Raw genomic sequence first — 20,137 nt, forward strand, 5'->3', positions numbered from 1 at the left:
GATTTCTGCTTTCAAATTGCTGTTAGGTTAGTATGTTATATGTAAATTACAGTACCTTGAGGTGTTTCTCACGTTGTGTTTTAAGAATCACTTGAGTCTGAGTCACCAAGGGTGACTATAAAAGGTGTAAATTCTTGTGCCCCAGCTGTGACCTACAAAATCATGGTCTCTATAGGTGAGGCTTGGGAATCTGCATTTTCCACAAAGTCTGCAGGTGGTTTTTCTGCCACTACAGTGTGAGGGTCACTGGCAGAAAGTATGATGATGGCAAGGTCAGGTATGGATGGAGTTCTGTAATAGTGCAGAGGAGGAAGTCCAAGGAGAGTTCGACTCATGGAAGGAGCCAGCCTGGAGGTGTGGGGTCTCTCCAGGCTTGTTGGAATGCAGTGGTAACTGAAGGAAGGCAGAGAGGGCTCTGGTTGGAAATGGGTCAGAGCCATACCGTGGAAGCCTTTGAGTGTGGGCTGAGGAGTTTGAACTTTGTTCAGTGCTCGGAGAGGAGTACTGGATGGATTTTGATTTTCCTCCCACCCACTGCACATGTTTCTGTGTGCACACGCGTACCTGTATGTGTGCTCAGACACACACATCCACAGCTGACCTCTCTGCCACCCACTACTGTCTGTGCCTTAGTAGCCTGTGTGTTGGTGCTAATATCCATAATAATAATAATTATTATTATTATTTTTGAGATGGAGTTTCACTCTTGTTGCCCAGGCTGGAGTGCAATGGTGCGATCTTGGCTCACTGCAGTCTCTACCTCCGGGGTTCACGTGATTCTCGTGCCTCAGCCTCCCAAGTAGCTGGGATTACAGGCATGTGCCACCATGCTTGGCTAATTTTGTATTTTTAGTAAAGACGGGTTTCACTGTGTTGGTCAGGCTGGTCTCAAACTCCTGACCTCAAGTGATCCACCTGCCTCGGCCTCCTAATGTGTTGGGATTACAGGCGTGAGCCACCACGTCCGACCATATCCATAATTATTGTCTTGGTTTTTGTGAGGATGGTTTGAGTTGATATTGTACATATATGTATACACACACACGTGCACACATTGTAGTGGTTAGAACAGTCCCTGGCACAGACTGGGTGGTTTGTATTTGCTGTTATTCTTAGCCATCCTTGAGGTGTTTATGACTAAAGCATATTAGAAAAATTGTAGTGTGATTTAAGAATCTTTTTTTCCTTGAGAGCCAATGGTTTGTCTACTTTCTTAGTGTAATGAAGCTGATTAATAAATAAAATGATTTCTGCTTACATGCAGACTTGGCATTTGGCTGTTTATGTCCGAGATGCCCTTTGGGACTCTGTCTGTGCAAATGCTGTGGAAGCTCTTCTACCTCATGCACCAGGTGGAGAGCGAGAACCTGCAGCAGCTCTCCTCCTCCCTGCAGCCCGCCCAGTGCAAGCAGCAGCTCCAAGGTACAGCCCCGCCGAGCAGTTGGCGTCCAGCTCTCCCTATCTTTTTGTGCTTCTCTTCAGGGCTTAATTTTTACTTTTAGAAGGACTAAGAGAAAATGTTTTACTCTGCATACTCAAGTGTAATGATTTTGAAATTCAAGAGACTGCTTTACAGTTTTGATGTATTAAATAGCAACTAGCATACCTGAAATCAAAATTTGATTAGTCCCAAACAGTATGCCAATACACACAATGTTCTAATTTTTAGGAAGCACTTTTTTGCGTGTGTACGTGAAATTATTCTAGTTGACAGTTGTATTAACAGATATGTATTAATTGTCTAGAAATTTTTTATGGCTCTGTGCCTAGCCATTCCTCTAATATCTTTCTTTTTTTTTTGAGACAGAGTCTCGGTCTGTCGCCCAGGCTGGAGTGCAGTGGTGCAATCTCGGCTCACTGCAAGCTCCGCCTCCCGGGTTCACGCCATTCTCCTGCCTCAGCCTCTCCAACTAGCTGGGACTACAGGCGCCCGCCACCACGCCCGGCTAATTTTTTGTATTTTTTAGTAGAGACGGGGTTTCACCGTGGTCTCGATCTCCTGACCTCGTGATCCGCCCGCCTCGGCTTCCCAAAGTGCTGGGATTACAAGTGTGAGCCACCGCGCCCGGCCATATCTTTCTTTTATTGCTGTTTTTTTTTTTAAAGTTGTATTGTTTTTATGAACTAAAGATGTAGACAGGTGTACTTTAAAAATTAATTTTGGTGAAAACTTAAGTTTTTGCATGATACCGTCTCTAAACTGTAGGATATTTATTTATTTTTATTTATTTATTTTTTTGAGACAGGGTCTCACTCTGTCACCCAGGCTGGAGTGCAGTGGCGCGCTCTTGGCTCACTGCAACCTCTGCTTCCTGGGTTCAAGTAGTTCTAGTGCCTCAGTCTCCTGAGTAGCTGGGCTTACAGGTCCATGCCACCACACCTGGTTAATTTTTGTATTTTTAGTAGAGACATGGTTTCATCATGTTGCCCAGGCTAGTATTGAACTCCTGACCTCAGGTGATCTGCTCACCTCGGCCTCCCAAAGTGCTGTGATTACAGGTGTGAGCCACCGTGCCTGACCAGGATATTTACTTATAACAAAATTATAATGTTCAAAGTGAAAAACACTATTTAATTAGATGTATGTTGTAGTGATTTTAAAAAACTACCCTATACATTAAAAAATGATAGACAATATACTGAAATACAAGATTAAAAAAAAACCACCAAAGATAATTCTATTTTCCAAATGTTTTTTCCTTCACAGCAGGAAGTAAAGGCTGTTTTCCAAATTTTTAAATGTCTGTATCACTTAAAAGAAAATATATTACTTTAAAAATTTTTGAGCCTCTACTGTTTGCAAAGTAGTTTCTGCAGACTTTCATGATTTATTTTTTTATTTCCTTTTTTTTTTTTTTTTTGAATTGGAGCCTTGTCCCGGCTGGAGTGCAGTGGTGCAATCTCTGCTCACTGCAACCTCCATCTCCCGGGCTCAAGTGATTCTCCTGCATCAGCCTCCCGAGTAGCTGGGATTACAGGTGCGCTCCACCATGCCCAGCTAATTTTTATATTTTAGTAGAGACAGGGTTTCACCATGTTGGCCAGGCTGGTCTTGAACTCCTGACCTCAAGTGATCCACCTGCCTTGGCCTCCCAAAATGCTGGGATAATAGGCGTGAGCCACCGCACCCAGCCTCCGTTTCTGTCTCTCTAGATTGATGTCTTTATTCTTCTGTTTGTGTTTTTTTCTTTTATGGGGCTCGGCATGCATCCTCTTTTGTCTCTTTCCGTTTTTCTTTTTATCTTTTTAGTGGTAGCTCTGGATTCCTTTACATTATTCTGCTTTGTAAAATGCTTCTCCACTGTCCTGGGGGCAGTGCTTCTATTAGACCATTGCCATGGTTGGACCTGGGCTTACGACTGAGCTAGGTGAGAGGTCTCACAGCCATTGTCTGTCCTCTGGCAGCTATTTCTGTGGTTGAAATAGCTAACACAGAAGCAGACATTTCCTTTGGAAGTGCCTGGGATGGTCAGCAGCACTTCTTTGTATACCTGAGTCCTGGGTACTTCTCCTTTGTAGTGTCATCTCCCTTCATTGCGGACTTACTATCCTCCAGGCTCTGTGTTAGCATGTGGCAGATGGAGCCGATGTCAAACAGCTCAGCTCTGTAGTGGATGTGATTCCAGACCCTAAAGTGGCAGTAGCAGCCTTGCCTTGCCCTGGAGCTTTGGATCCTGCTGCTGGAGTTTTCTGTCTGGACTCCAGGCTCCCATGGCACTTTTATCTTTATCTCCCTTGGGGCCTGTATCACCTGACACAGGAGTTAGTGGCACAGTAGAGAAGTTTCATCTGCCTTATTATGTTCTAGCCTTGAGAGTGGAGTCTTTCCAAAATTTGACCCTCCTGCTGTAATTTGCTGTTTTTTCATTTTCTCCTTTGCTTAATCTTTTATATACCAATTTTGTTAGGAGGCTTGATTTTTATTGTTTGTGAAAGAATAAAGCCTCCTAACATATTTTACCTTCCTCACTTTTTATATTTAATAAATGCCAGAAGTGCTTGTTCTTTATAACCAGTTCTTATTTATCTGTGGTAATGGGAGTAGAGTGAGTTTGAAATCAGTTTCCAGGGAACAAATTTTAACTAGTTTTAAGATTTCCTGACTAGCAGATTTCTCAGCAGTGATTGTTAAAAACCGGTCTGTTTTAATTTGGCTTCTTTTTGTTTATTTCTAGTCTGATCAACATTCTGACTACTAGTAAAGTATAGCCATAAGCAAATTTGATGATAAATAAATATAGAAATGTGTTTGTTTGTCCTTATAGTTAATATTTTAAAAGCTAATTAGAAAGTTATTTCACCTTCCTATTGTTTTTTCTATAGAATTATTTAAAATATAAGGCCTTTTCCTTGATTTGTACCTTAAACATTGTAAGTTTGAATGATAATTCTTTTTTTTTCTTTTTAAATATCTTTTCACAATGTTAGTCAGAATGATCATGCCAATTTTCATTATTCTGGGAATGCTCTGTGTAATAATTTCCACTATAAATCCAATTTGGAGATGGCAAATGAAAATTGATTTGATAAATGTCCCAGAGTTATTTTGAAAATGCAGGAAATTTGGTGAGCTATCTACCTTGGTTTCTCAAATGTGTAAATGTGAAAAGAATTATTGGCTTGTTGCCTTCTTACTGTGAAAAGTTCCATCAAGGATATATATATATATATTTTTTTTATTTTATTATTATTATTTTTTTGAAATGGAGTCTTGCTCTGTTGCCCAGGCGGGAGTGCAGTGGTGTGATCTTGGCTCACTGCAACCTCCGCCTCCCAGGTTCAAGTGATTCTCCTGCATCAGTCTCCCGAGTAGCTGGGACTACAGGTGTGTGCCACCACACCCAGCTAATTTTTGTATTTTCAGTAGAGATAGAGCTTCACCATGTTGGCCAGGCTGGCTTCAAACTCCTGACCTCAAGTGATCTGCCCACCTCCGGCCTCTGAAAGTGCTGGGATTACAGGTGTGAGCCACAGCGCCCGGCCAAGCACATATATTTTTAAAATGGGCTTTTTTTCCTTTCTGCTGTAGAACTTTGCATGTAGTTTACTGTCATGTATATTTGTGAATATTGCTTCCTAATGGCAGAATTTAGTATTGCTTATACAACATCCTTTGCGATATAGGCAAAACATATCACATTTATTATATTGTTCATGACATTCATTAGTATTTCAGTTATGGTTATAACTAATTTCTTGCCCCCAGTTTTTCTTTATAAGCAAATCTCTTTTTTTTGGAACGCCCTATTTGTGCCAAGTAGTTGCTAGTATTAGCAGTTTTCATTAGTCAGGTCTTTGTTTGTCTGATGGTTACCAAGTAGCTTCAAGTGTGCCTTTCAAGTTGGTAGTACTGCCTTTGAAGGTGACTGCCTAATGACAGCAGCAGTACTTTGCAGTTAACAAAGCACATCACCAGTGACATGCTATTTAATCTTCTTATTAAATAACCTTTTGAGACAGATGCGGGTACTGAAGCTTAGAGATGTTAAATGTCTCCTGTGAGGCCACATTATATTTAGAGTTTGTTGGAATTTCAGAGGCCATCTGGTCCAGCCTTATTCGTGATGCCCGTAGAAATCTATTTTGGAACAAAGAAAGACCTTTTGTATCTTTAAATATTCCTAAATCTTTTTCTCTGGAAGAGTGATTAAAAGATATAAATTTATTCTTTCCCCAGTCTAATTTTCTTGATATGAACTTGCAGACCCAGAACATTTTACCAACTTTGAGAAGTGTCTTTCTTCTATGAATAGCTCAGAAGAGATTTGCCTTCTGACTACCTTTGCTCAGATGGCTCAGGCCAGAAGAACCAATGTGGACGAAGACTTCATAAAAATTATTGTTCTGGAGATATATGAGGTTAGAATATGAAGTTTTATAAATCAGCTGAAAATGTTTTCTTTTTGGATTGTCCATCTGTTGATTTTTTTGGGAGATTGCTTTTACAAATTGTGACTTATTTAGCTACTGTCTGCACTTTTGAGAAGGGTTAGAGAATCAGTGGAACGTTATTTTGCTACAAGGGTTATTGAAAATGTGAATTATATCCATTTCCCAGTACTTACTATCTTTTGAAATTTGTTGCACCAGTTTCAGTAAGGGAGAGACAATGTGACACAGCCTGACACAGTTTTTATGATGTATGTTTCCCTCACCCCCACCCCTTCAACTAAACTCTTCCACTCCAGCTAGTAGCAGAAACCTAGCTTCCCAGCCAGTTTAAATGAGATGGTGGGAAGAATATTGAATCTAGAGTTAGGATACCTGAGTTTTAACTCTGCTATTAATTGGCCATTTCAAATAAAAAAAGATAACTTATTACCCCAGGCTTCATTTTCCTCATCTATAATATGAAATTACAGGCTGGGATGAGATCCTTGCATTCTTCATCTTTTCACTGAGCCATCCGTGAGGGTGGAGGGGAGTGAAATTTGGACCCCTGAGCATCTAGGGACTAGCCCAAAGTGGTTACCAAAATGTACATTGGAATTTTTGGATATTTAAAAAGCCCTGCACATTTTACACTTTAAGCTGTCATTTATCTGTTGCTCTGCATACAAAATATCTCCTCCAAAGTATTCAAGTTAAGTAAAATGTTTGAAGATGATTATTTGGGTTGTATTATCTTCCTCTAATAATCCAGTTTGAGAATGACAAACCTGGATGTTCTTTCCAGGATCAAATACTTGATTCAGCTGTTCCTATGCTGGTGCTTCATAACCATGCATAAAGTTAAGATCTCGATGGATCTGGAATTCAGACTGTCTTCATGATCCAAAAAACTTGGGGAGAGAAGACATACTTTCACATACATTAAGTGACATTCCCTAGATCTGTTGCTAAAGTAATACTTACGCTCTTGAGTAAAGTTTCCAGTGTCTTGCACAGGAGTCACAATAAAAATTACATTCTATATTACATTCTTATCCTGTGTGTGTATGTACAATTGAAGCAATACTTAATCTACCTGTGATGCACTATTACATTTTTCTATTTTATTTTGTTCTTTCTGTTATTTTTCTGTATATTCCGTTGTGTTAAAAAATACCATTGGCGTTAATGGATTGTAACATACACTTTGAAAGACATAATTCAAAAGGAGTTGGTAAACATTAATATTTTAGAAGATCTTGTAGTTAGGGATCTTATTTTGTAGGGGAAGGTAGGCATTTCCGTGAAATGCATTCTGATTTTCATCATGGTAGTGATTTCCTCAAATTTAGAAAAGTTTTGAAACTGCAGGAACTGTTTTATTGTTACCGACAAACTTTGGGATATACTTTTTGAATCCACACTTGAAGTCATTGTTATAAAAAGTTGCCATTCTCTTACATTCCTCTCCCTCCACCTTTCAGCCTCAGAGTAGACAGTTGCCTATATGAAGTTTTAACATTTTTTGGAACATAGTGTCAACTAAGGCTCAATGTAAGATTCTTTCTGCTTTGCTTGAAAAAACTATATAAGTGTTTTGACTGATAATTGATATTAAAAGTGTCGTCTTCTTCCCCCTGCCCCCCATTTAGGTATCTTATGTCACCCTGTCTACCAGAGAGACTTTTTCAAAGGTTGGTCGAGAGCTTTTAGGGACTATCACAGCTGTTCACCCTGAGATAATTTCTGTCCTTCTGGATAGAGTTCAAGAGACCATTGACCAGGTTGGAATGGTAAGAGCACTGATTTTGTTTGTTTTTGTTTTTTTAAATCTTGGAGTAATGGAACATTGGCAAAAATAGGAAGGAACAGGATGAAAGGAACTAACATTTACTGTGCCGGCCTCTGTGTCATTTACCACACCAACTTGGGATTAGCTGCTGCTTATAAAAAGATGTGATTGTTTCTCTCAGATCTCAAGGTTGACTTGTCCACGTCCTTCAATAACATATTTTTACTTTACTTATGACCTATAGTTAATTAACAATTTTTATTTCATAATTTGTTTGGCTTTCATAGTTTTTATATTTTATACTTGGAATAAACAACTGACAAAGAAGGTCCTATTTAAAGTCAGTCAAAAGCAAAATAAATAGTATGTAGTAACTTAAGTTGAGGAGGACACAGATTTAATTTGTTTCTGTCATTTGTCACAATCCCTTTTGCAATCTTCACGTAGTTTTCCAAAAGTTTTCTTGAGATGTAATTCACATACCATACAATTTACCTATTTAAAGTGTATAAGTCAGTGGTTTTTAGTCTATTCACAGATATGTGCAACTCTCAACACAGTCAATTTTAGAGCATTTTCATCACCTCCAAAAGAAACCCCTTAGACTTCAGCTATCACTTTTTTTTTTGAGGTGGAGTTTTGCTCTTGTTGCCCAGGCTAGAGTGCAGTGGCTCAATCTTGGCTCACTGCAACCTCTGCCTCCCAGGTTCAAGTGATTCTCCTATCTCAGCCTCCCAAGTAGCTGGGATTACAGGCGCCCGCCACCATGCCCAGCTAATTTTTTTGTATTTTTAATAGAGATGGGGTTTCACCATGTTGGTCAGGCTGGTCTTGAACTCCTGACCACAGGTAATCCACCCACCTCAGTCTCCCAAAGTGCTGGGATTACAGGCATGAGCCACCGTGCCCGGCCCAGCTATCACTCTTACTCTTCTATCTCCTTCAGCTCTAAACAGCTTTCTTAGGTTGGGGTCCTAAGTGACTTTCATAGATTAGGGCCCTAAGCCCTAATCTAATGTCTGTCTCTAGATTTTTGCCTATTTCAGACATTTCATATTAATGGAACTATGTAATATATGGTCTTTGTGACTGGTTTGTTTCACCTAGCATGATATCCTCAAGGTTCATCCATGTTGTAGTATGTGTCAGCATTTACTTCATTTTTAAGCCTGTATAATAATTCCTTGGTGCGTGTGTGTGTGTGTGTATGTGTGTGTGTATAACTTTTTGTTTATCCATTCATTCATTGATGGGGACTTGGGTTGCTTCTGCCTTTTGACTATCGTGAATAATGTTTCTATGAATGTGGATGTACAAATACCTCTTTCAGGCCTTGCTTTCAGTTCTTTTGGGCATATTCTCAGAAGTAGAATTGCTGGATCATGTCATAATTCTATTTTTAATCTTTTGAGGAGCCATCATACTGTTTTCCATAGTGGCAGTACATGGTACATTTTCCTTTTAAGAAAAACATTGTTGGCTGGGCTCAGTGGCTCATGCCTGTAATCCCAGCACTTTGGGAGGCTGAGGTGGGAGGATCATGAGGTCAGGAGATCAAGACCATCCTGGCTAACACAGTGAAACCCCATTGCTACTAAAAGTGCAAAAAAAATATTAGCCGGGCATGGTGGCGGGCACCTGTAGTCCCAGCTACTCCAGAGGCTGAGGCAGGAGAATGGCGTGAACCCAGGAGGCGGAGCTTGCAGTGAGCCAAGATCGCGCCACTGTGCTCCAGCCTGGGTGACAGAGCGAGACTCCATCTCAAAAAAAAAAAAAAGAAAAGAAAAACATTGTATGCTACTGCAAGATGATTATATTGAGATAAAAAGCTTTTCATATACAGTTCAATACAGTAGGAAGTTTTCTGTTGCTCCTTCTTGAGTGATTAGTGGATGAATTCCAGAGAAATGTACAGTGGATCATATGATTCTTTCGGTTTGAGCTTATGACATTTTTCTCAAGTGTTTTTCTTGTTTTTGGCTCCTTTTTTTTTTTCTCCCAAGACAGAATCTTGCCCTGTCGCCCAGGCTGGAGTGCAGTGGTACAATCTTGGCTCACTGCAACCTCCATCTCCTGGGTTCAAGTGATTCTCCTGCCTCCTGAGTAGCTGGGATTACAGGCGCGTGCCACCACGCCCGGCTAATTTTTAGTAGAAATGAGGTTTCACTATGTTGGCTAGGCTGGTCTCGAACTCCTGACCTTGTGATCCACCCACCTCGGCCTCCCAAAGTGCTGGGATTACAGGTGTGAGCCACCGTGCCCGGCCTACATTTATTTTTTTTAATTTGGCCATAATACTTGTAGTAGTAAACTGTGCCCACAAATTTGCTTAACTTTAAGTGTGAAAATTGAAACCACAATGTGGGGAAAAGAAAGAAGAGAAATATGGCTCTGTTCCGCCCGGCTCACAGGCAGCCAGAGTTGAAGGTTATCTCCCTTGTTCCCTGAACATTGCTGTTATCCTGTTCTTTTTTCAAGGTGCCCGGATTTCACATTGTTCAAACACATGTGCTCTAGAAGCAATTTGTGCAGTTAACGCAATCATCACAGGGTCCTGAGGTGACATACATCCTCCTCAGCTTACGAAGATGATGGGATCAAGAGATTAAAGACAGGCATAGGAAATCACAGGGTATTGATTGGGGAAGTGATAAGTGTCTATGAAATCTTCACAATTTATGTTCAGAGATTGCAGTAAAGACAGGCATAAGAAATTATAAAAGTAGTAATTTGGGGAACTAATAAATGTCCATGAAATCTTCACAATTTATGTTCTTCTGCCATGGCTTCAGCTGGTCTCTCCGTTTGGGGTCCCTGACTTCCCACAACACCACAATGTTTCAGTGTAAGTTGCCTACACTCCTGATTTATACATGTGGTTCCATTGTGCTCTACGAACTTGTGAGGTTTTTGGAGGAAATTGTTTAAGCCCCCATGCTTTCAGATGGATATGATGGCCTTGAATATTTTCACAGAAACCTTGGGCTAATCTGCTAATCTGGAATCAGACCCTAGCTCCAGAGTCTGAGAATGAGCTGTGGCTGGGGGCTCTGAACTTTCAGTGACACACTTGGAGTATGTCTGAAGATAACTTTCTGTTCTAGAGGCCTAGCATGAGGCACGTCCTATGTAGAGATTGCTGTGGGTTAGGATAATTGTTGAGAAGGACAAAACCTTTTGGGAGATCCCAGAGTATAAAACTCAGAGATTTATTTGGTGACAACCTGCAAATTGATGTCATATTTTTCTTTTGGCTTACTGTGTAATTTCAAAAATTGGCCCACTTCAGAGGACACATTCTACTTTTGATAGTGAAATCCATGCATCTTTCCTTTAACCTCTTCAAGTAAAATTAGTGATACTTTTGCTTTTAGAGAAAGCATAAATATATTTTAAAATATAGGCCGGGCGCGGTGGCTCACGCTTGTAATCCCAGCACTTTGGGAGGCCGAGGTGGGCGGATCACGAGGTCAGGAGATCGAGACCACGATGAAACCCCGTCTCTACTAAAAATACAAAAAATTAGCCAGGTGTGGTGGCGGGCGCCTGTAGTCCCAGCTACTCGGAGAGGCTGAGGCAGGAGGATAGCGTGAACCCGGGAGGTGGAGCTTGCAGTGAGCCGAGATTACGCCACTGAACTCCAGCCTGGGCGACAGAGCGAGACTCTGTCTCAAAAAAAAAAAAAAAAAAAAAAATGTATATATATATATATAGTGTAAATCCTGTTTTGTTGAGCACTCTCACTCACTGGAATTCTTAATTGGATTCTTCTTTCTAATTGTTGTGCCTTTAATTTTTTTCTTGCCTTAGTGCATTGACTCTAGGCCCTTTATTACAATGTTGAATAGAATTAGTGAGAATGGACATTCTTGCCTGATTTCCTGTCATAGGTGCTTTATATTAAGCTGAGGAAGTATCTTTCTATTTCCAGTTTGCTGAGTTTTCTTCATGAATGAGTATTCAAGTGGTTTTTCCACATTCATATGAGATAATCTTATGATTTTTTCCCTTTATTCTCTTAAGTTGATGAGTTACACTGACCAGTCTTCTAATATTAAATTGCCATTGTGTGTTTCTGGAATAAAAAACACTTGATCATCATCAGGTATTATTCTCTTGAGGTATTGCTAGATTCAATTTGACAATATTTTGTTGACAATTTTTACATATATTCATGAGGGATGTTGCTCTGCCATTTCATTTCTTGTTATGTCTTTATTAGGTTTGGTTTTAGGGCTGTGTTAGCCTCATAACATGAGTTGGAAAGCATTTGTTCCTCCTCTGTTTTTTGAAAGAGTTTTTGCATAATTGCTATTAATTCCTCTTTGACTATTTGATAGAATTTACCAGTGAAATCATCCAGGTCTGGAGTTTTCTTTGTGGGAAGTCTTTTGATCATACATTGGATTTTTTCTTTTTTTTTTTCCTTTTTTTTTAGACAGACACTCACTCTGTTGCCCAGGCTGGAGTGCAGTGGCACAGTCTTGGCTCACTGCAACCTCTGCCTCCCAGGTTCAAGCAATTCTCCTGCCTCAGCCTCCTGAGTAGCTGGGATTACAGGCACATGCCACTGTGCCCAGCTAATTTTTGTATTTTTAGTAGAGACAGGGTTTCACCATATCGGCTAGGCTTGTCTGGAACTCCTGATTTCAGGTGATCCACCTGCCTCAGCCTCCCAAAGTTCTGGGATTACAGGCGTGAGCCACCGTGCCTGGCCAACACAGTGGATTTCTTTTTTTTTTCAGATGGAGTCTTGCTGTGTCACCCAGGCTGGAGTGTGGTGGCAATCTTGGCTCACTGCAACCTCTGCCTCCCTGGTTCAAGTGATTCTCCTGCCTCAGCCTCCCCAGTAGCTGGGATTACAGGCACACACCGTCACGCCTGGCTAATTTTGTATTTTTCATAGAGATGGGGTTTCAGCATGTTGGCCAGGCTGGTCTCGAACTCCTGACCTCAAGTGATCTGCCTGCCTCAACTTCCCAAAGTGCTGGGATTACAGGCGCGAGCCACTGTGCCTGTCAACAATTGGATTTCTTTAAGAGATACGGGACTATTCAGATTTTTATTTTTTTCTTGAGTCAGGTTTTGTAAGATATATTTTTAAAGGGAAATGTTCCCATTTCATCTAACTTGTTGAATGTATTGGCATAGAGTAGATTGTAGTAGTCTCTTGTTAATCTTTTAACGTCTCTGGGGTCTTTCATGATAGCTTCACTTTCATTCTTGATGGACAGATATATGCTATGCCATTATTTTACGTAGCTGGGCTAGATGCTTTTCCGGACAGATCTCATTGATGTACTGATTGTTCTAGCACTACTGTTTTGCTCTTTCTGTTAGACACTTGCAGTGTACAGTAGAACTTTTCTATTTTTGAAATTTTCATTTTACCATTTTATTTGAAAGATGCATATTAATGAATCCTCATGAAAATTTAATTAAGTAAACACAGAAGAATTTAAAAAGGAAAGGAATGGTTTCTTTAAAATTCACTGTTTCTACTGTTTTTTTAAAATTTTGTTTAGGGTAATGGGATCATTTTTACCTCAAACCTCAGCATCACATAGTATACCCATGTAGCACCTGCACATGTACCATACGAATATAAAAGTTGAAATTATATTAAAAAATTTTGTTTTGGCTTCAGTTTGGAACAGTGCAGGAACCTGATAAATGCCAGTATCTAGACCGTTGTTGTTTGATATGGTAGCCACTAGACACACGTGACTATAGATGGAGCCCTTGAATAGTGGCTAGTCCAAGTTGAAATGTGCTCTAAGTGTAAAATATTCACTGAGGTTTGAAGACTTTGTATTAACAAAAGAATGTACACATCTCAATTTTATCTAATAGTTACAGGTTGAAATGATAACATTTTGGACAGCAGATTAAATAAAATACATTATTAAAATTAATTTTACTTGTTTCTTTTGGCTTTTAAAAATGTGGCTGTTAGAAAAATTAAAATTGCAAATATGACTTGCATTGTTTTCCCATTGTACAGCACTATTCTAGACGTTGTAAAATGAATTATTCTTCTGATCAGTCTCCCTTAAGGCATACTTTCTTAACTGAACTCAGATTTATCTTTTTTTTTTTTTTTTGAGACGGAGTCTCATTCTGTCGCCCAGGCTGGAGTGCAGTGGCATGATTTTAGCTCACTGCAACCTCAGCCTCCCAGGCTCAAGTGATTCTCCTGCCTCAGTCTCCTGAGTAGCTGGGACTACAGGTACATGCCACCACACCGGGCTAATTTTTGTATTTTTAGTAGAGTTGGGATTTCACCATGTTGGCCAGGCTGGTCTCGAACTCCTGACCTCAGGTGATCTGTCTGCCTGGGCCCCCCAAAGTGCTGGGATTACAGGCATGAGCCATCATGCCCGGCCCAGATTTATCTTAATTTGCACACTTGGATGTGTTATTTTAAAAGTAGTGCTGTAGACTTTCTGTACATAGGATTTAAAAATAATGTGGATTATTTCAAATACGTATAAAAGTAATGAGAATAGTATGGTATAATGGCCTATCATCAAGCTTTAACAATAACTATCAACTCTTGGTCTCTTTGTTGATCTTTTTTCATCTTACCACCCTCCCACTCACCCTACCCCCAGCCAAGATGACTTGGAAACCAATAGAGTATCTTTTTAAATGCCATAGAATGAATAATTACTTAAAGTGCTAAATTCTTTTGCAAAGTGAATAACTGTCCCCTAATTTATCATGACTTTAAAAATGTGCATTAGTGTGGTGGTTTACCTAAACTGAAGCATACCAATTTGAATATTTTAAAAAGATTGATCTTTACAAAGGATTACAAAATGTGCTTTTGATGTGTCATCAGTTTTAATACCCACTTGATTTGGTTGTCTGTGATTTCCATTTCACTTGTCTAAAAATTAAACAAAATCCCAGTTCCTTTTGGAGAAAATTTTTTACAAGCAGTTTAATAATATAATATTGTAGTAATATAGCATTGTTTCTAAGTCTTTGTTTTAATGATTATTGTTTTCTTTTTAATAAGGTTTCTCTCTACTTGTTTAAAGAACTGCCTTTGTATCTTTGGCAACCTTCTGCATCTGAGATAGCGGTGATTCGGGATTGGTTATTGAATTACAACCTGACAGTGGTGAAGAATAAACTGGCCTGTGTTATTCTTGAAGGACTGAATTGGGGATTTGCTAAACAGGTATGTGTTCAAACTATTCCCTGGAGACTGGAGGTTGTACATACATCTGTTTCAAAGAAGGATTTCCTCAAAACACTAACATTTCTGAGTACCATTTGCAAGGTCTACAAATTCTTTTAGCTGTGTCAGAGTTTAGGATTTTCTCTTTAATTCTCTTTTGCAGAATGAGCAACTATTAAATGAAGATAAATTGTTCCACATTGAAAATTCTTCCCTTTTTCCTTATTCACGTGTATCTGTTTTTGTTTTTTATTTTTATTTTTTGAGTCAGAATCTCACTCTGTCACCCAGGCTGGAGTGCAGTGGCATGATTTGGCTCGCTGCAACCTCTGCCTCCTGGGTTCAATCAATTTTGCTGCTTCAGGCTCCCAAGTAGCTGGAACTACAGGTGTGCACCACCACACTCGGCTAATTTTTGTATTTTTAGTAGAGACAAGGTTTCACCATGTTGGCCAGGCTGGTCTCAAAATCCTGACCTCAAGTTATCTGTCTGTCTTGGCTTCCCAAAGTGCTGGGATTACAGGCATGAGCCACCACGCCCAGACAGTTCATTAAATATTTTTCTGTTTAATTAATTAAGCATCTTCCTGGTTTGTGGCATTGCCCTTGACCCAAAGTGTTTGAGATTCTTGGGTGGAATGGGAGATGACATTCAAAGATAACCTTTTTTGGCTGGAGTAGGGGTTAAGTCAGGTTCAAACCTATCTAGGTACAGTGTTATTGCCCTTGACAGTTTTTTGCCTATTGTCATTTTATAGCTTCACTGTGTGGGATGTGATTTTTGGAACATTTAGCTTCTGCATTGAAGATCCTTTTTTACTGTTCTGCCTAATGTTTTGATTCAAAGGTACAAAAACAAAACAAAACCAAGGTTGTATGTTTGTGATTCTTTTTCTCTTTAAAAGGCTACCCTTCATCTGGATCAAGCAGTCCATGCTGAAGTGGCTTTAATGGTTCTTGAAGCTTATCAGAAGTACCTTGCACAGAAGCCATACGCTGGGATTCTTTCTGAAAGTATGAAGCAGGTATTTCTTCCTCTTTTATATTGGAAACATGAATCTTTATCTTCCCAAGACATTTAGAAATAAAGATGATAGACTTATACTATTGACCCTTAGGTATCCAAAGAACATTTCTAGCAATTTAAGATGTTACAATTGACTTCTATGGTTTGATAAAGATTCTTCTTTAAGAAATAGCCTTTATATAACTATTCTAATATTACAGAATTTGAGTTGAACTACAGTGGTGTGTTAGAGCTTGGTTGTATTGCCTTTGGAGAACTGACTTAAATTTTTAGGAACTTTGCAAGCCAGGTTATTAAACTGTTGGTAGCTTAAAATTGACCATGGTAGGAATTTTTACACCATCAAAATTGGCAAGCGCTATAGATGAGACCTCTGTCCTGATGGTTAAACTTATTTATCAGCACACTGTTCATTGAGCATCAACTTTTATGTCACTTTTCTTTTACATGAGCTAAGATCAGGTTCACAAAGTGACTAGCAAGTAAGCGGAAGTTGCGAGTGAGAAATTGCTTTGATGTAGTGCAGTAAACATTAATTGGAGACCAGCAAGTAGAATATTCCTCTCTTTTGAGGGCATTGTTGGTCACAAAAGGAGATGAGTGTATGAGCTTACTGATTTAATTTGTGTGTGACTAATGTGGCTCAAAATAAATAATTGTTTTAGGTTTCATATTTGGCCAGTATTGTTCGATATGGAGAGACGCCTGAGACCTCATTTAACCAATGGGCCTGGAATTTAATCTTGAGGCTAAAACTGCACAAAAACGATTATGGAATACAGCAGAATTGTCCAGCTGTTCCCTTCTCCGTCACTGTGCCTGACATGACAGAGTCACCCACGTTTCATCCTCTCTTGAAGGCTGTGAAAGCGGGCATGCCCATTGGCTGTTATCTAGCCTTATCTATGACAGCTGTGGGCCACAGGTACCGTGTTGGGCTGAACCACTAGGGTTACTGAACCTTGCAGATAGTTCTAGAATTTTATCTTTCATATCCCAAGTTCTGAGGCCTCTGTGAAACCTATTGCGGAGTAATTAGGGCCAAATGATAATCCTTGATTAACAGCTTATCAAGGGGAGATGCTGCCCAAATTCACATACTTCAGATTTGTACAAGCAAGTCACCTTGTTATGTTATGAAGAGAGTTCTGCTTGTCTCCTGGAGTGGAATGTTCATGTCAGCATTAGATTCGTACTGTCTTCCTCAGAATTGTGATCAAATAAAAATAATTGATCACCTGTAGTAAAATTTTTGAAAAATTGATCGTAGCCCAACTCAGGCTTCTTTTTTTTTTTTAAATTTTACTTTAAGTTCTAGGGTACATGTGCACAACATGCAGGTTTGCTACATATGTATACATGTGCCATGTTGGTTTGCTGCACCCATTAACTCATCATTTACATTAGGTATTTCTCCTGATGCTATCCCTCACCCAGCCCCCCACCCCACGACAGGCCTCAGTGCGTGATGTTCCCCGCTCTATGTCCAAGTGTTCTCATTGTTCAATTTCCACTTATGAGTGAGAACATGCGGTGTTTGGTTTTCTTAACTAGAGGTCCCCTTAACTGTCTAGAAGAATGAAATGCCTGACCAGGTCACATGCCTGTCTGACATGAGCCCATAGCTGTCTGTATGTCTTCTACTGGAGCATTTATCACACTGTATCATAGTTAATCTGTTTAATTTTCTCAGAGGTTCAGTTATATATAACTTCTATGAGAGAAGTGCCCAGGAACGGCATTTGTCTTGTGTTACCATTTTATCACTAGTGATGAAGACTATATCTGATGCAGTAAATAATTGAATGCATGGATGACTTCTCAGTTGATTAAACACCCTTTTATTTAAAGATTCTTTTCTTATGCATTAATTTTTTTCTAGTCTATTCATTTGTCTTCAGACTCTTTGACCTCTGCTTTCTGATTCTTGTGTTTTAGACTCACTGTAACACTTTTTTTTTTTTTTTGAGACGGAGTCTCACTCTGTCACCCAGGCACCCAGGCTGGAGTGCAGTCGCGCGATCTCGGCTCACTGCAAGCTCCGCCTCCCGGGTTCACGCCATTCTCCTGCCTCAGCCTCTCCTAGTAGCTAGGACTACAGGCGCCCGCCACCACGCCCGGCTAATTTTTTGTATTTTTAGTAGAGACGGGGTTTCACCGTGGTCTCGATCTCCTGACCTCGTGATCCACCCGCCTCGGCCTCCCAAAGTGCTGGGATTACAAGCGTGAGCCACCGCGCCCGGCCTAGACTCACTGTAACACTTTTTAGCATCCTCATTTCAACATCTTGTTCCACATTAAGTGTAATTTCAGTGGGATACCAGTTGCAATCAGCTGTAGTCCTCAGCGTTGTGCTGTGAAGTAGGAGAGATAAAGAATTGTTTGATAGCTTTCCTCGGGTTGTTGACAGTTTTGTTGAGATGATAGGCATAAATCAATCGGCAGTACTATAGAATATAATTGCAGGCTGGATGATATGTGGAGAGCAATGGTTCTCAACTTCTGCTGTTTTTTAGATTCACTTTTGGAGCCTTTTAAAAATCCCAGTGCAGGGAAAAGGGTGAGAATCCTGGCCTAAATGGGCTGGGGGCCAGTTCTCTAAGTATGTCTAATGTACACCCTGGATTGAGAACTACTTAGAAGCTGAGCAGAAAGAATGTAAAGGAAGGAGAGATCAGTATAGTGGGATACCTTCATAGAAGAGCTGAGTTTTGGAAAGGAGTCTTAAATTAGACAAGACATCTGTTGCAGTTTGGATGGTTGTCTCCCTAAACCTCATGTTGACATTTGATCCCCAGTGTTGGAGATGGAACCTAATGGGAGGTGTTTGGGTCATGTGGGCCCATCCCTCATGAATGTCTTAGTGCCATCCTCTCAGTAATGAATGAGTTCTCATCTCTTAGTTCCCATGAGAACTGGTTGTTAAAAAGAGCCTGGCACCCTGCCTCCTCCACACTTCCTATCTCACCATGTAATCTCTGAACCTGCCAGGTGCCGTTGGCCTTCTGCCATGTGTGGAAACAGCCTGAGGCTCTTACCAGATGCCCAGTCTTCCAGCCAGCAGAATTATGACTCAAACCTTTTTTTCTTTATTAATTGCCCAGTCTCAGGTATTCCGTTATAGCCGTGCAACATGGACTAAGACAACATCCTAGGCTGATGAGCAGAGTGATGTTGTGTTCCTCTTACAGTTACTTAGTGCCCACAGTTAGTTGAAGATTCAGCTCAAGGGCCATCTCCTGCCACCTGCAGCCCCTGTACATTCTAAACAGCACCCTCACTGTGTTCTATTGTCATTGTAATCTCCCCCGCTCCTCATGGACTGTTTGCTCTATGAAGGTGGGGACATTGTCTTGTTCAATTGCGTATCTCTAGATCTTATACTTAGTAGGTATTCAACAAATGCTGGTGGGTTGAATGAATGTGGAAAGGATCATCAGGTGTCTGAGTGGGTAAGGGGAGAGGAGGGGAAATGATGAGGAAACACTTCTCACTGACGCCTGTGATTCATGTTGGAGAATGGAGGTGATCAGGTGTTTGGTTGGGCCAAATTATGGAGAGATTTGAAAGCTAAGTAAAAGAAGGTAGAATTGGTTTAGAAAAGAGGGGACCTGATAAGGGTCCTTAGGAAGATACTCTTTATATTGTTTCCAGTGGCTCTAGTGTTATTAACGGCTTCCTGCACTTCAGGTTTCCCATCTCTAAAATGGGACTAATAATAACACCAAACTTACTTTATGAGGCTTAAGTGAGTCAGGACACATGTAGGCCGGGCGCGGTGGCTCACGCCTGTAATCCCAGCACTTTGGGAGGCCGAGGCGGGCGGATCACGAGGTCAGGAGATAGAGACCATCCTGGCTAACACAGTGAAACCCCGTCTCTACTAAAAATAAAAAAATTAGCTGGGCGTGGTGGCGGGCGCCTGTAGTCCCAACTACTCGGGAGGCTGAGGCAGGAGAATGGCGTGAACCTGGGAGGCGGAGCTTGCAGTGAGCTGAGATCGTGCCACTGCACTCCAGCCTGGGTGACAGAGCGAGACTCCGTCTCAAAAAAAAAAAAAAAAAAACAACCACTTGTAACATGCCTAGAACAGTGTCTGACGTGATTCTCTTGAGTGCGGTTATCTGAACTTAAGTGTTTTTATGGTTTCTCGAATTTCTTGTATCCATTCTGGGACCATAGCTGTTTATTCACTGATACTGCTGTAGGCTCTCTCTAGAGATAACTTTTGATTTGTGGTGATCACTGAATCCTGAAT

The 20,137-nt window shown here is 40.4% G+C and overlaps 1 protein-coding gene across 2 annotated transcripts in view; it reads left to right on the top strand.

The window, feature by feature from the left end:
• Positions 1-20,137, top strand: part of EPG5 (ectopic P-granules 5 autophagy tethering factor) — a 122,262-nt gene that overhangs the window by 31,995 nt on the left and 70,130 nt on the right. For both annotated transcript variants that reach the window (XM_055233424.2, XM_055233427.2), the window contains exons 11-16: positions 1,265-1,422; positions 5,705-5,859; positions 7,524-7,664; positions 14,688-14,852; positions 15,758-15,877; positions 16,545-16,804. In XM_055233424.2, coding sequence (XP_055089399.2) covers positions 1,265-1,422; positions 5,705-5,859; positions 7,524-7,664; positions 14,688-14,852; positions 15,758-15,877; positions 16,545-16,804 — 999 coding nt within the window. The remainder of the gene's footprint in view (positions 1-1,264; positions 1,423-5,704; positions 5,860-7,523; positions 7,665-14,687; positions 14,853-15,757; positions 15,878-16,544; positions 16,805-20,137) is intronic.

This window comes from Symphalangus syndactylus, chromosome 1, assembly GCF_028878055.3.
Source record: "Symphalangus syndactylus isolate Jambi chromosome 1, NHGRI_mSymSyn1-v2.1_pri, whole genome shotgun sequence".
Classification (NCBI taxonomy): Eukaryota; Metazoa; Chordata; class Mammalia; order Primates; family Hylobatidae; genus Symphalangus; species Symphalangus syndactylus.